Source organism: Equus asinus, chromosome 15, assembly GCF_041296235.1.
Source record: "Equus asinus isolate D_3611 breed Donkey chromosome 15, EquAss-T2T_v2, whole genome shotgun sequence".
Classification (NCBI taxonomy): Eukaryota; Metazoa; Chordata; class Mammalia; order Perissodactyla; family Equidae; genus Equus; species Equus asinus.
The window spans coordinates 31,973,826-31,987,893 of record NC_091804.1 but is presented as its reverse complement, the minus strand read 5'-3'; the positions used below and the strand labels follow the sequence as shown (position 1 = coordinate 31,987,893).

The following is a 14,068-nucleotide window of genomic DNA, read 5'->3' as shown; positions in this document are numbered from 1 at the left end:
AGAATTTGACCAGAAGCTTATTTTGATCAGTCAACTTATCTTATTCTTGTCAATTATTTGACTTTAGGAATATAGTAGTACCAGGTATTATTAGGTGCTCTTTTGACTCTGAGGTAGCTATTATCTCTATTTTTACAGATGAGAAAACTAGGATCAGAGTCGTGATTTGCTTTTAAGGCCACTCTGTTAACAAGAGTTGAACTCAAGTTTAACTCCAAAGCCTGCACTTCACTAGTGAGCATGTGGACTTTGTTAACTGTTTTTCATTCCTCCTAAAAATGTGAGGCTCAAACCAAGATGTGAACTTCAAATCTTACTCTATTCCACTGGTTCTGAAACTTTAGTGCACATTAGATCACCTGGTTGACTCCTTAAAATCTAGATGGCTGAGCCCTCACTTCCAGAGTTTCAGCCAGTAAGTAGATATGGATGAGGCCCAAGAATTTGCATTTCCAACAGGTTCTGACAATGCTGATGCTGCTCATCAGGAAACCACACTTTAAGAACCACTGCTCTATTCAAATCCTTCCATGTCAATCAAGGCCATCAGAAGCTAAAGACCCCTAATTTAATCTAAAGGTAGTGACCTCCATAGATTAGATTCTCAGCATTCCACTAAACTACGCTGATACCTCTACTTACCTTCTAAAGCCCTGTCTGAACTATGCTAGGAATAACAGTATGAAAACAACCTACTGCTCTTTGTGCCCTGCTCAGTCATACAATCCTAAAAGATGACTTCAGGATCAAATAATGGCTTGTTAGACATGGAAGTAGGAGAAAGGATTAGGATTCTGATGAGACACATAATAAAACAGCTGCAAAGGCAGTTAACTATCTCTGTTATTTAGGTAAATGCTCATTGAAACGTAGACGATATTTATTTAAATTAAATAGTGGCATAAGCATCAAGCTTTATAAACATACATTGGAAAACACTGTTCTGGACCTTTTTTAAAAATCCTGTAGGCTAAACCAATGCAGTACCTCAATCAAATGAACTAAAACACACCTTAACCAAATAAGATAGTAAACTCCAGATAGATCAGTTTCTCCAAAGGTGATTTATGGGTCACCTGTATTAATTAGAATCATTTGGGATTGTTAAAAATATATTAAAAATGCAGATTTCTCAGTACGTTCCACTACAGAATCAACTTTGAGGCACAGGACTTGGAATATATATTTTTACCAAGCACTCCCAGGTGAGTCTTATGCATATTAGCTTGAGAACAATGAAAACTTAGCGTAAAGCTCTCAATGTCTCTCACTTGATCTTCAACCAGCTGGTAAGTAGGAGAGAGAGGGGTTCCCATTTCACAACTTAAACTTTTGTTGAAAGCATCTGTATTGACCAAAGAGGATGAGACAGCGCTCTTGCCCACTTCCTAATAAGTAAGCAAAACATGTAAAATTCTCCAGACTAGAATGACAAACTGGAAGAGGACAAGAAAGGCTCAGTGAAAGCCAGAGAAAAGTAGTTACTTCTGGCTTGGAGTTAAGTGGTGATTGCAGACAGACTTCCCAGGAAACAATCTTTGACTATGCCTTCAATACTGAAACAGGCTCTGAGATGTTTCTAATCTTCAAGTTTACAATACCTAGTGTCTTCCTAAAAATAAGTAGTAAAAATAATAAGTAAAATAAGTAGTAAAAATAAGTAGTAAAAAATAAGTACTAGGTATACTTACCTTAATTGTACCAAATTCTAAAGACTAAAGAGGCATTCCAGGGTAAAAAGGAATACTTGAACAGAACAAAACACGATTGTAGAGTGGTGGGAGAAGCATGCACACTGAACTTTATTACTGGGAAATAGGGTTTCTGCAGAAGGCCTTTTAAAAAAAATCAAGTTTTCAATAAAGGTACTTAGCAAAATTATCTTTAATTTTGTACAACAGCACCTACTGGCATACATACTTACATATGTGCCATCAGTTTGGATTCTGCTTGATGTTCTGCTAGTCTTACTTATGCAAACACTTTTACTATGTTTTCAGTCACTTATGGACACATTTCATCATATTGTACTATAATTTTAAACTATTCCCCTAAAAATTTGAGCTCAACACAAACACTATCTGACATCTAAATTCTAGAGGTTAGCTCCAGTCCTAAAGAAGTTCTATAGTATTTTCAGGATAATAAGGAGGAAAAATTTTAGCTTCTTGTTTGCCCAACTAGAATCCACTTCCCCACAGAAAACAAGGATACTTCTATTAATAGACATTCTGAGTGTAGGGTGGTGCTAACACCTATAAAGGACTATTAAGTTCTGCTGGTACCCATTTTTATATCACTGCATTCAAGGGAAGAAGAAGGTGATCTGATTTTTAAGGGGGAAAACGTAATAATTATGGTCAAACCATCACCAGCTGGACCTTCACTGAGCCCACCCTATCTGCCCTGGACTTTTGTACTGCTAAGGGAGCTAACTGGGGGTCTTCTCAGAGTTGCAGTGCCTGGCCTCGGAGAGCTTTCAGTTTGCAAGTCAAGTCTAAGAAGCCAGCAGTTACAGACTACCCAATTTGTGTTCCATTTCTCCCTTTTTGTTTTCTTCCTAGCAAAATGAAACCATGAAAAATTAAAAAACAGATCCTGAGGTATGATCAATTCCTTGAGAGATTCTTGATGCATTTCTGATGTTAAACAGCAAGAACTACTGACAGTGCATCCATTCCTGTGAAAACGTAGTGAGTGTAAGAATAAGGGACAGGTAAGCCCAACATTTAGTCTTGATCACTTTTCTAGTACTATTCAAATCACTATGAGTAATACCACTATGTACTCTGAACCTTCCTCTGAGGAGTTTAACAGCTTTTGTGTATTACCCATATCAAGACACTTCATAGATTAGGAAGGAGTAACTAACTGTAATATATTTAAACTCTTTCATAAAATTAGGTTTCCAGGACTTTAAGTACTGAGTCTAATCTCTAAGATTTTAGTTCTTCAAATTTATGAAGATGGTGATTTCACACTTTACTTCAGGCAATTCAGTTCAAGGATTTAAACTATTTCAAGCAAATAGCTGAATTAGCTATTGTCACATGGATCTCACACAGAATGTGAACATTTCTAGTCACTCTGACAAATCTACCTGGTTCAGGGAAACCTGAAAACTACTTTTCTAAAATTCGTGCAATACAAGTGTCTAATAAAAAGATAATGGGAAATAAATACGCAGTACTCAAACTAAACTCTTCTTCTATTCCAGGTAAAGGTTTAATAAGCTTATAGATACCGCCCCCCAAATTTTTTTCTAGAACAGTTATGAGTTTGGTTATCTTTGGAAATGGAGGGGCCTAGGTTTCCAATTTCTTTAAGAAAAAAAACACCTCCTAGGATTGCGAATAAATGGAGACATCACTCTCTTTCATGGATAGTGAAGGGTTAACTGCCAGAAAGTACCTTCCATCCCTATTCACCCTGGTATGACAGAAGCCTTTGTACTGAGGCCCAAGGAAAATTTGGAATCTCTAGAGGAAGCAAGTATACAGACCTATGTCATACTAACTACAAAGTGTTCGTTCTGAGAACCATATGGCTTTGTCTTGTTCATGTGTGTCTAGTCGTTACTGGTATTTACTTTCTGAATGTTTGAATGAATGAATATGGCAACTTAAATTTTACATTTGCAATTAAACATGAAATTTTTAGCTTCCTAAGTAGATCTCTAAATATTACACCATCCCAAGTGCAAAGGCGTAAAAGCTATTCCCTGCCAAAGATTCTTAAACTGTAACTTAACTTACAAGAAACAAAGTGGTTTATACACAGCCAAAGTCAAGACGAGTCAGTAGTACCCTCCTGAGCCAGCCTGTCTCAGATGCACAGCAACAGCATTGTACTCAAGCCTCCCCAGTGACCCTCCCTCTGGGGTAAAATCTCACAATACCCAAATTCAAAGAAATTAAAGATGCTCTCTTCGTACAAAAGACTAATGAAGCAATCTCTGAAAAAGGTATTCAGGCTTTGTTTGGTTGGTTCTTTTAAATTGTAAGGAACTAAAAATTTTGCTCTAAGCTTTACCTTTCCTAAAGTGATCTTCAAATACTCTTTAATCTTCAATCCTGGGAGGGAAGTATTAGAGCTAGTTTACAGGTGAAGAACGAAGGCTGGGAGATTAACTTGTTCAAAGACCTTGCTATTGAGCAGAAGCTCAAGAACTCAAATTCAAATCCCTTTGACTCATGGAGATTCTGTCCTCTCCACTATATCATGGTTGCCTGGTGTGGGGAGAGGGGAAAGGACAATCCCCCACCCTCACCTCGCCCCAAGACTACTCACATTCTGGGTCAGAGAAACATGACATAAGAGAGAGAGAGACCCAAGTTTTGAAGACTTTTATTCAATCCTACTTTGGACACTCTCACATACTGAGGGCAATATAGCCAGGCAGTATTTAATAAATATTCACCTTCCCACAGGTTTTTTCCATATACTTTAAGAACTATATGTTCCTGATTTATCTTTTTAAAGACTCTTTAAAATTGCACCCTATTCTGTAATTTCTATCCTACCAAATTATATTCTCTGGCCTACTTTTAACTGAGTATTAGTTTTGAAGCCTGCTCCTATTGTGAAACTTCCTTGATCATCTTTCTGATCAAAAGGTATAAGAGCTCTAAGTCTATTTGACTCAATCAAATGGACACTAGTGAACACATCCCTAGATGACTTTGGTTTATTTTCAAGGAGCACTTCCAAAATAACAAATTGAAGGTAATTCAATAATCAGCATTACCTAGACTTACGAGCCATTACTGAAATTTCTGCTGATTAGATAAGTCTTTTCATGGAATCTCTCAAATGCCTATACTCACACACAACTGTTAACATGGAGTTCGCTACTTAGATTCCCATGCCTAAGCTTTATTATTTAAGGCATTCTTGTTCCCAAGAATTACTATTTCACAAGAAGTCGAGTTGGTCACTTTAAGGAACCATTTGAATAAATGAAAAATTAAGGTAACTTTCAAGTGCTTTGAGTCTTCTCAGTTTAAAAATGTTTTGAGGGAGAAGTAAAATAGTCACCTTTGAAAAAACATGATAACACAAGACACACTGAGTTCTGAGGTTTAAAAAAAAAATCATAAATAATGAACTTGGCATTTCATTTATTAAATGCATATAAAAGGTAAAGCTCTAGGTATCGTTTTCTTTTTTAAACTGAGATATAAGTGAAATATAAGCCCTGGGTATCTTTAATAGAAAATCCATAGTTATATCAAAGTCCTGAGAAATTAGCCACATCCCTACACTTCCTTCATTTCTAAGCCCATCTTCTCTACTGCTGGAAGACATTCTTTCAACAATGACCATCTTGCCTTAGACTTATTCTTAGAAAAGGAGGAACCAGACAGACACCTGGCTTCTACTTAGCCGAAACCTAGATATAGATACACCACCTTTTATTTTACAGTGATTGCTTAACAGTCAAAGGAGATCAGCAAGCCATGCAGTTTAGTTAGGTAAAGACTCAACCAACTCCAGTTATATGCTACTTTTCACTGTGTAAATGTCATGAAGATTTAAAATGTTAACAGGGAATACCAGTGAAGGAAGCAAAGAGTCACTAACATCACTACTTGAAACCTAACATTCAAAATAAAGATCCTTTTCAGAATAGCAGCTGTCTGACCAAAGTTTAAATTTTAAAATGTGGGCAGAGAGGTACCTTCACATATTCATTTAATTCTCAATAGCTTGTGAAGCACAGAAATATCCTTGTTATGGACGAGAAAACAAGGTATAGTGGCCAGGGCAAGTTTCACAACTAAGAAGAGGGACTTACCCAGATTTTTCTTATTTCTCTTCCTAATCTCTCTTTCGCCACAGCTGCTCAAGAGCATAATCTCTCTCCATAGCCTCCCTCTTCATCACTTATAACCTTCAATATCAATCTGGTTCCAGCCTTGACACCAAAGCATCTCCTGAAGACCTAACATTCCAGGTGGAAGGGGTCTAAGCTATGTCTATCAGCAGATAATTAAGGGCAGGCTGTGACACCTGTACTAGATAGAAGCCTTCCAATTACAGCCTGAGTGAGGTTTCTGGAATCTGGACCAAGGCAGTATTCTACCAAAAAAGGGAGGTGAGAACGTGTAAAAAGAAAAATTTTCCTTTCTTGGTCTCGGGTTCTCCCACAAACCTATGCAATCTGTACTATTCCCATTAAATTCAGATCGACAAAAATATGGTGTCTACTAAGTTCTCAAAATTAGTTCCCTTACTCCCACTTACCCTTCTGCTGCTGAGCAAGAGCTCAGACAGCTGACTACAAAGAAATAAAGCGGCTACCTTATAGGAGTTTGGTAGAGTTAAGGGGTCTCTTAGCAAATGAGATCCCCTAATTCACTGATCCTGAAACCTGCTAGGTAAGTCTTCTGCCCAACCAGTATTTTGCCTATCAATCTTTATAAATCTGGGCATTCATATATGGTAGCAAGATTAAAATTCGGACTAAGTGGCAAAAGGGTGCATTTCTAGTGTATTCAAGTGTAGGACTAGCCTTCCACTTAAAACTTTTTTTTTTTTTTTTAAATTCCAAACAGCTTCTCCTGCAAGAAAGGTCCCAGGCAAGCTATCTTTGCTAGGTTACACTAAGAAAACTACAAAAAAATATTGGGACTAAGGTTTGGCTGATTCGTTTTTGTTCTAAAAATATAGCAAGATATCAGAATACCCAGGGATCTATTAAACTTGCCCTCAACAACAACAACAAAGACAAGAGAATTAAAGTCCCCAATAATGCTGATTGCTTTTAACACTTTTTGGAGCTGATCAAGGTGTATCTGAGGAATGCTAATGAACTGAGTTCTTGGGTTCCTTAAATCCACAGAAGCAAAGTTAACTTCAAAGGCTCAGAGAAGAATTGACAACCCGGGAGAGATGCACCTCTACCCTAAATCTACAGGGGAGGGCAGAAGGGAGATGCAAATAAAAATATTTACATACATTTCAGGAAAATTCTCAATAACAGTTCATAAAGATAAAGATAGCAGGGAGATAATTGAGTGGATCTAAAAACTTAAGACAGGATATTAAAAATGAATACCTACTAAAAACTTAAGTTGCCTATCTCCCTTGGAGTTTCTTTCTTTACTAAATTTAGAGACATAAATGAGAGATAAAGATACTTAATACAAACTTTGATAATGGGTGGTCTAGCTTGATAATACTATAATCTATATACTCTAGAGATAACTTGAGATAATCAACAAAGATACTTCTCTCCCAGTATGAAAAATATTTGACTCTTTATTGAACATACAGAATAAAAATCATGTTAAACAATATCTACTTGGTGTTAAATCATTTCAGCAAACTGTTATTTCCTATAACACTACAAAAATACTATGAATAGCCAACAAATATTCCAGGATACGCTTTTTCCCACCTAACAACACTAAGGCTACTGTGCCCCCCTCCCTCCATCTTTATTCCCCTCCACGGTACCCAAGCCCTGGGCTATCAACACAGAGCACACTGAGCACACCTAGATAGGCAGGTTGTGGGGGAAGAGCGGGGGTTGGCAAAATGCTAATTATTCCATGCCGATGGCCTCTATTTTAGATTTCCTACTTCAGCTACTGGCCTGGAGCCATGCGGATGGAAAGTTGCTTCTGAAACTTCAGATTTTCAAGGCATGGAAATAGAAGGAGACTTCTTCCAACTATTACTACTCAAAATTTAAACACAATCTGAAAGCTTCCTTTAAACACAATACCTTATTCACTTCTTATGCGCCAGTTAGGAACCTCCCTCATCCCAAACTTTTTACCTTAAGAAGCCAAATTCTCAATTGTTTGCCCAAATGCCCTTATTATGCAAAGTTTCATTTGCAAAGTTTCAAAATAATTAAGGGGCAGTCAGATAATCTAAACCACAGGACACAGAAAAGTCACTCAACTGACTCTCTTCCACTTCCTAATACAACAAATTGACTATATTTTACTGTTCTTTCAAGTTTTTTTTAACCTCAGGGTGCTACATCATATACTCATTTCAAGCACTTCTAAAGCCTCACTCAAAAGTAAATAATATATTTGAATCCATTTTTCCAAGGGAATCTAGAACTTTACTGGAGTTCAACATACTTTCATGAGAAGGAAGCATTCCCTCACAAAACACACTTCCGGGGAAACAACTTTGTGTTTGAAGAAAATCATTTTAACTTTGCACTGGAAGTATGGCAAAAGTTGTTAAAGATCTGTAATGTACATATGCATTCACACCCAACTAACACGAAATACACACAATTTCAGTATAATCTGAAGGCTCATAAAATGAAATACCTACAAAAAGTACAACAGAATCATTTCCTATACCATTAGCAGGAGAGGATAACTGTTACTATAACTAACACACAACACAAAGTTTTCTCTAACACACTTACAGACTCAAAGGCAGACACTTTTTGCACACACACACCCCCTCCCCCATGCCAAAAACAAACCAAAAAAAACCCTAACAGCCTTACTTTGGAATATAAGCTTTAAGACATGTTAAGAATCCCTGGTACTTGTATAATGTATAAATGGATACTAATTCACTAAGACCCAGAACAAATTAAGGAATCGCTCTTTCAAATTCTCACCATTCCCCATTTTTGCGCTGATGTTAAAGAAGTCGTCAGACTCAATTCTTTTTTTGCTACTACTGGTTAAAAGGAGATTTGGGGACTGACCTTGGGTTCCTATTTTCCATTTTACTTTATCCACTTACCAAAGAAAAGTATGAATTAGCGACAGTTAGCAATATTATCTAGTTTTCACCTTTCACACCATGAGGTATTTCCGATTCCTTTAATAACTCTTGAATTTTCTTGTTTTACGAGGAACATCAGAATCTAAAATTTGTGAGTTCTGATATGCTGGTAATTGAAAAAGCACATGTTGATAAGCAACTCTGCTTAATGTCTAAGTGTGGTATAAAGATTCTACAGCAGCTCACTAATTCTGAAAAGGTACCCCAAGGAGTCTAGCTGCAGTGGAAGGAAAGACAACACTGGAGTTCAATGCTTAAGTGTTTCTGGATTGAGTAGGACGATGTGCCAAATTTTATTTGAAGGTGCCATCAGTTTGCAGTTAAAAAATGTGATGGAATTTTCAGATAGCCACATTTTCAGCCTTCCCACCCACCCCCAACCTGTGCCCAACAGCATAGAAGTACAACTATCTGTTAGCATCAGAAACAATTTCTACTTAATTCCCCCATCCAATTTGAATCCATTAACCTAACCAGAATCATCACAAGATGATGTCAAACCATGATCCCAAATGTTATCATTTCTTAGAATAATCACTAATGGAATTAAGCACTATACTTTGCTCATGCCAGGGAGGAAAGAACCCCACAACTCCAAAGTAGACAGGCAAAAACTTCAAGTTCTTGAAACAGCAAAAGGATCACTAACCCCCAACCTGATGTTACCATTATCCACTCTCCAGACAGTTCAGCAGTCTGCATAGTACTGTAATAACATCTCAGCCCCATTACAGTTAGTGGTACCAACACTGAGAAAAGAAGTCTTTTCACTTAGGTAAAAGAGATTATGAATTCTGCTCCTGAAACTTGCAGCTCACTGTCAATATTTTAATATAAATACATTTCACAAATAACAGATTTTCCCAGCAATTGAGTGTGACCAGAAAGTTCTAAATTCCATATGAATAGCAACAGTTTTAACTACTGTAAAGAATGAGCTCCAAAGGGCAAAAAATCTTTTAGATCTTAGGGGATGAGGGCAGGCAACATGAGGGATGTATGTTTTAATATATGAAATTGCACATTTAACCTGTAAGATGGGTTAGGTCCACTTAAAATCATGCTTAAGCAAACTCTTCTTAATACAAAGATCAATAACAACATACTTGAACATAATTAAACATTGATTTTTAGTTATTAAAAACTGTCTCTCATAGTTCCATAAGTCAATCTCTAGTTACCAGTGTATTACTTAATGGAGCAAGCACACAGTCACTAACACTACATCTTTCTTCTAAACAATATTTACAAAGATAATTACTCCAGTGTCAGACCCTTAGGGTGGTGGGGAGGCAACGTGCTTTTTCTCTTGAAGGGGTAGATTTAGAAAAAAAGCAAGTAAGTGACAAACTACCAAGTCCTTCCCTCCTGCCTTTCAGCTCTGTAAGAAAGTAGAGAAGTGCAGCTTTTAATTTCTTCATATGAGAGTCATATATATAGCATAGTGGCTAAGCTTGTAAGCTTTGGAGCGCCCAATTCACTACCCTTGGGCAAGCTAGTAAATATACCTAAGACTCAGTTTCTTCATCTATCAAAAGGAGATGACAGAACCTAACTCATGAGGGTCTTTCCAAGGATTAAATTAGATGATCCACAGAAACAGCTGAGATTTGCTTCCGGCAGACAGTAAGCATTGAATAAATATTAGCAATTACTGCTATTACAAGCAAACAAACACATCCTGAAAGTCCATATAGCCAGTTTACTTAGTCTCTATAAAAATGGCAGTAAAGATCAATAACCCACCCAGCCCACAATCATTCAAGTATTTAATAGTTCCTTTGTATAATTTAGGTGAGAACCATGGGAGTCAACTTTCCAAGAGAGAAGACTAAACTCTGTTTCAATACTGAATACATTACCTACTCAGGCCAGTCTGAAAGTCAAAATAACACTTTTTCTGTATTAAGATCTTTCGTTCCTCCAAGAGAGGTCAAAAGGATTTCTTGCCTCCTCATCTGCCACATCCTTTCTTTGCTCCCACATCCCAAAGAAACATATCTATACTCTTTGCAGCTTTCTGAACTGTAGGGCCTCATCTCCCACCTCTTTTAAAATCCTGATAGGCTGGCTAAACATAGTTAAGAAATACTCCAACTCCTGACACTCAGCACCTGGTCTTGCACAACACCTAGCTCAGAAGTCACCTTCTGAGAAATTTCCCCACCCCCAGACAAAATTAAGTCCCCTAGTTTCCCAAAGCATTCTAGGTATACATATGCCCCAGCACCTACCTTATAATTAACTAATTATGTCTCCCCCAATAGACTAGATTGAGGATATGAGCACTGTTGTGGCCAAAGGTTCAGCTCTAGCGCTAAGCACAGTGCTTATAACATATCAGGCGCTCAAGATGTGCTACACTTTAATTTAACCAGATTCTCTCCTCACAGAGTACCATCTCCTGCTGGATGCCCCACTTCAAAAGCTGAACATAAGGCTGCTCTCAGTAGAGCAGGCTAACACGATGGACTGCTGATTACAACATCAGAAAACCTACTCATCAGCTTCTCCCATTGGAGAGTTTCCCGGAACCCAAACTCAATTGAGCAGGATTATGTACCGTCAGACTCAGTGGGAATTCCCAGCACACTACAGAGGGTAGCTTCTCCATCAACGGGATAGTTGAAAAGCCCACAGGGTGAGCTTTTTATTTGGGGGAATCTTCATTGGGTAACTGAAGTGGAAACACTCAAAAGAATAAACGCCTTGATTTGGCTGAAAAGGGTTCAAAGACATAAAGATCCAGGAAAAGCAAGCTAGCTCTCGATTCCTGAAAAACAGCAGCTTCTGAAAAAGAAGGAACAGGAAGCAGGGGTGGGGGCTGGCCACTCTCTGTTTCATTAAATAAAATCTTTTTTCCTTCCCCACAGCCCCAAAGAAAAGGCCAACACACCAGGTCCAGATGAGATGCTCAACAACCCTTCCTCCTGACAAGTACACTAAACTGCGTCTCTAAAAAACACTGCCTTAGGAACCTCAGCCACACGAAAAGTTCTAGTCAGTAATACTTTAATTTTTTTAAAAAACTCAGTATGCCCGAGTCCAACATTTACATTGGATGACCCATACAGAACTTGCAAACTTTCTGAAGGGAGGTACAACTACCCTTGCAAAGAACACAACTTGGGCAAAACAACCTCAAAATACGAACTCCACAAAGGGTGGCTTTCGTTTTAGAGCCCTAATTCCTATCATACACATCTTACCCGAAAAAAAAAGAGAGAAAGAAAGAAAAAGGAAAAAATCAACAGTTGCCGAAGGGTATCTTTCATTCTGAAAACAGAAAAGGAAACAAACAAGAAGCAGAAAGGGAATAACCCCCCAAAATAAAGTTCTCTTTGGGAAAAACAGTAACGACTGAGCCTCCCACCCTTCCCTCCCGGGTGAGGTCTGTGATTTACACGGTTCTGCTCCGCAGAAAGCTCCTTCTGGGCAGCCCGAGGAAGGAGCCGAGGGAGGGAGAGAAAGAGACACAGCCACAGAAAGGAGAGGAGAGAGAAAAAGAAAATGGCGCAGAGACTAAGTCCCGACTGTCGACAAGGCGACTTTCCCGGGAGGAATCCGGGCCCGGAAAGGCCGCCCGAGGCCCGGCGGCGGGCGACGCGGGGTCTCCGTTGCCCCCTCTTGGGAGGGCCGCGATCTGGGGGAGCTGGGGTCCCCGGAAAAGGGGTCCAGAGGCGGCCCGATGGGAACAATGGGGCCGGTGAGCGAGGAGCTGGGACTTAGTCTCTGGGACGCCATGTCTGTCCTCTGCCCGGCTCGGGCCGGGCGCGGGGTGGGCGGCCGGCGGCTGGGGGGCCCGGGGTCGGGGCGGGGGGCACACTCACCATTCAATCGGAAATCCCCTTCGATCTGGAGAGAGAAAAGGAGGGAATGTGAAACAACAGGCACAGGAGCCCCGCCGGCGGCGAGCGCGCGCGGCCGGGGGCCTAGCCCACCCTGCGCCCCCAGAGATGAGGTGGCCCCGGGGGTACACTCAGCCCCCCAGAGTGTAACTTGGCGGCTCTCGCCTGGGGCCCAGGGAGCCGATCTGCTCCGGCCGGCCGCCTGTGGCCGGGGGCTCCGGCCTGTCAAAGCGGCTGGGCCAGGGCCTGCGCCGGGGGTCGGGAGGACTGGGGCGGGGCCGGGGTCGGGAGGGCCGGGCCGTACCTGGGAATCGTTGTGGAGATGGTCCCCGCTCATGTCTGCCAGAGCGGCGAGCGCGGCGGGCGGCGAGGGGTGCCGAGGAGATGCGGACGGTCGGCACCGGCCTGTGCAGGCGGATGAGGGCTCCCGGAGGCGCGCGTAGGCGGCGACGGCGGCGAGGCCGAGACTCCCGGAACGGCTGAGGAGGCGACGGCGGCAGCGACGCGGACTGACTGCCGGGCAGGCGGCGAGAGCAGACCCCAGCAGTTGTGTAACAGCCTAAGTTCGCATTTCGGCTCACTGCGCCTGCGCGGCCGCTTTTAAATGGAACGTCGGCGACGTCAGAGACTCGCGGAAAGAGGCCGAGGGTTGCGAAGCCCGCCCCCTCGCGCTTCCAAAGGCGTTCCCGGCTTTGCATCGGAAGCCCCGCCCCTAGCCCTCGCTCGCCTCTGTGATTTGCATAAGGAGCGGACTCCTCCCACGGCCGCCCACCCGGAGCAAGCTTCCCTTCCTCTCCCGGAGTATTTTCTCGGAACTCCGGGCGCCCTCTGATAGGCAGTGCGCAGGCGCAGCCGAGACTCCGCCTCCGGGCGGGGGCCGGCAGCGCGGCCACGTGGTGGGCCTTTAAAGGCCGCGGCGGGACCGCTTCGGGCCCGGGCCGAGCTGAGCTGGTAGCCCGCTTGTTAGATCCTCGGAGTGCAAATAACTTGGCGGCCGCCGCCCCGGAGCTTTCATCAGCTCGCCTTCGCTCGCTAACCGGACCCCGAGGCCGCTTTGCAAGAGGAGCCCCAGGCTTTGTCCAGGCTTTCCAACTTCTGGATTATTTCACAACCACTTCCTAAAATTTATTTTAGTTTTTCAGCCATCCAAAGGTCAGGTTTAGCTCCAGTTTCAGCTGAGTACATGTAGCCCTGTGTCACAAGAGGCCTAATTTCATTCGTCCATTCTCCATACATTTATTAAGCCTTGACTGTGAGCCAGGAATTGTGCTGAGAAACGGGCTGGTGCAAGGAGCCAAAGGGAACCAGACCTGGGGGTAAAGACTACCTGACTCTGTCCACCGCTGTATCCCTAGCATGCTATGGGGCAGAGGGGAGATGAATTGGAGAAAGAACTGCCGTTCCCTACAGTACTCCGCTCTGAATACATACAATAGCTCTGTGAAGTC

At 41.5% G+C, this 14,068-nt stretch overlaps 1 protein-coding gene across 1 annotated transcript in view; it reads right to left on the bottom strand.

Moving 5' to 3' along the window:
- The window catches only part of TOP1 (DNA topoisomerase I), an 85,399-nt gene extending 71,956 nt beyond the window's left edge, over positions 1-13,443 (bottom strand). The window contains exons 1-2 of the mRNA XM_014845952.3: positions 12,925-13,443; positions 12,603-12,627 (exon numbers count right to left, since the gene is read on the bottom strand). Coding sequence (XP_014701438.3) covers positions 12,603-12,627; positions 12,925-12,957 — 58 coding nt within the window. The 5' untranslated portion in view covers positions 12,958-13,443. The remainder of the gene's footprint in view (positions 1-12,602; positions 12,628-12,924) is intronic.
- Positions 13,444-14,068: the final 625 nt, after the last annotated feature.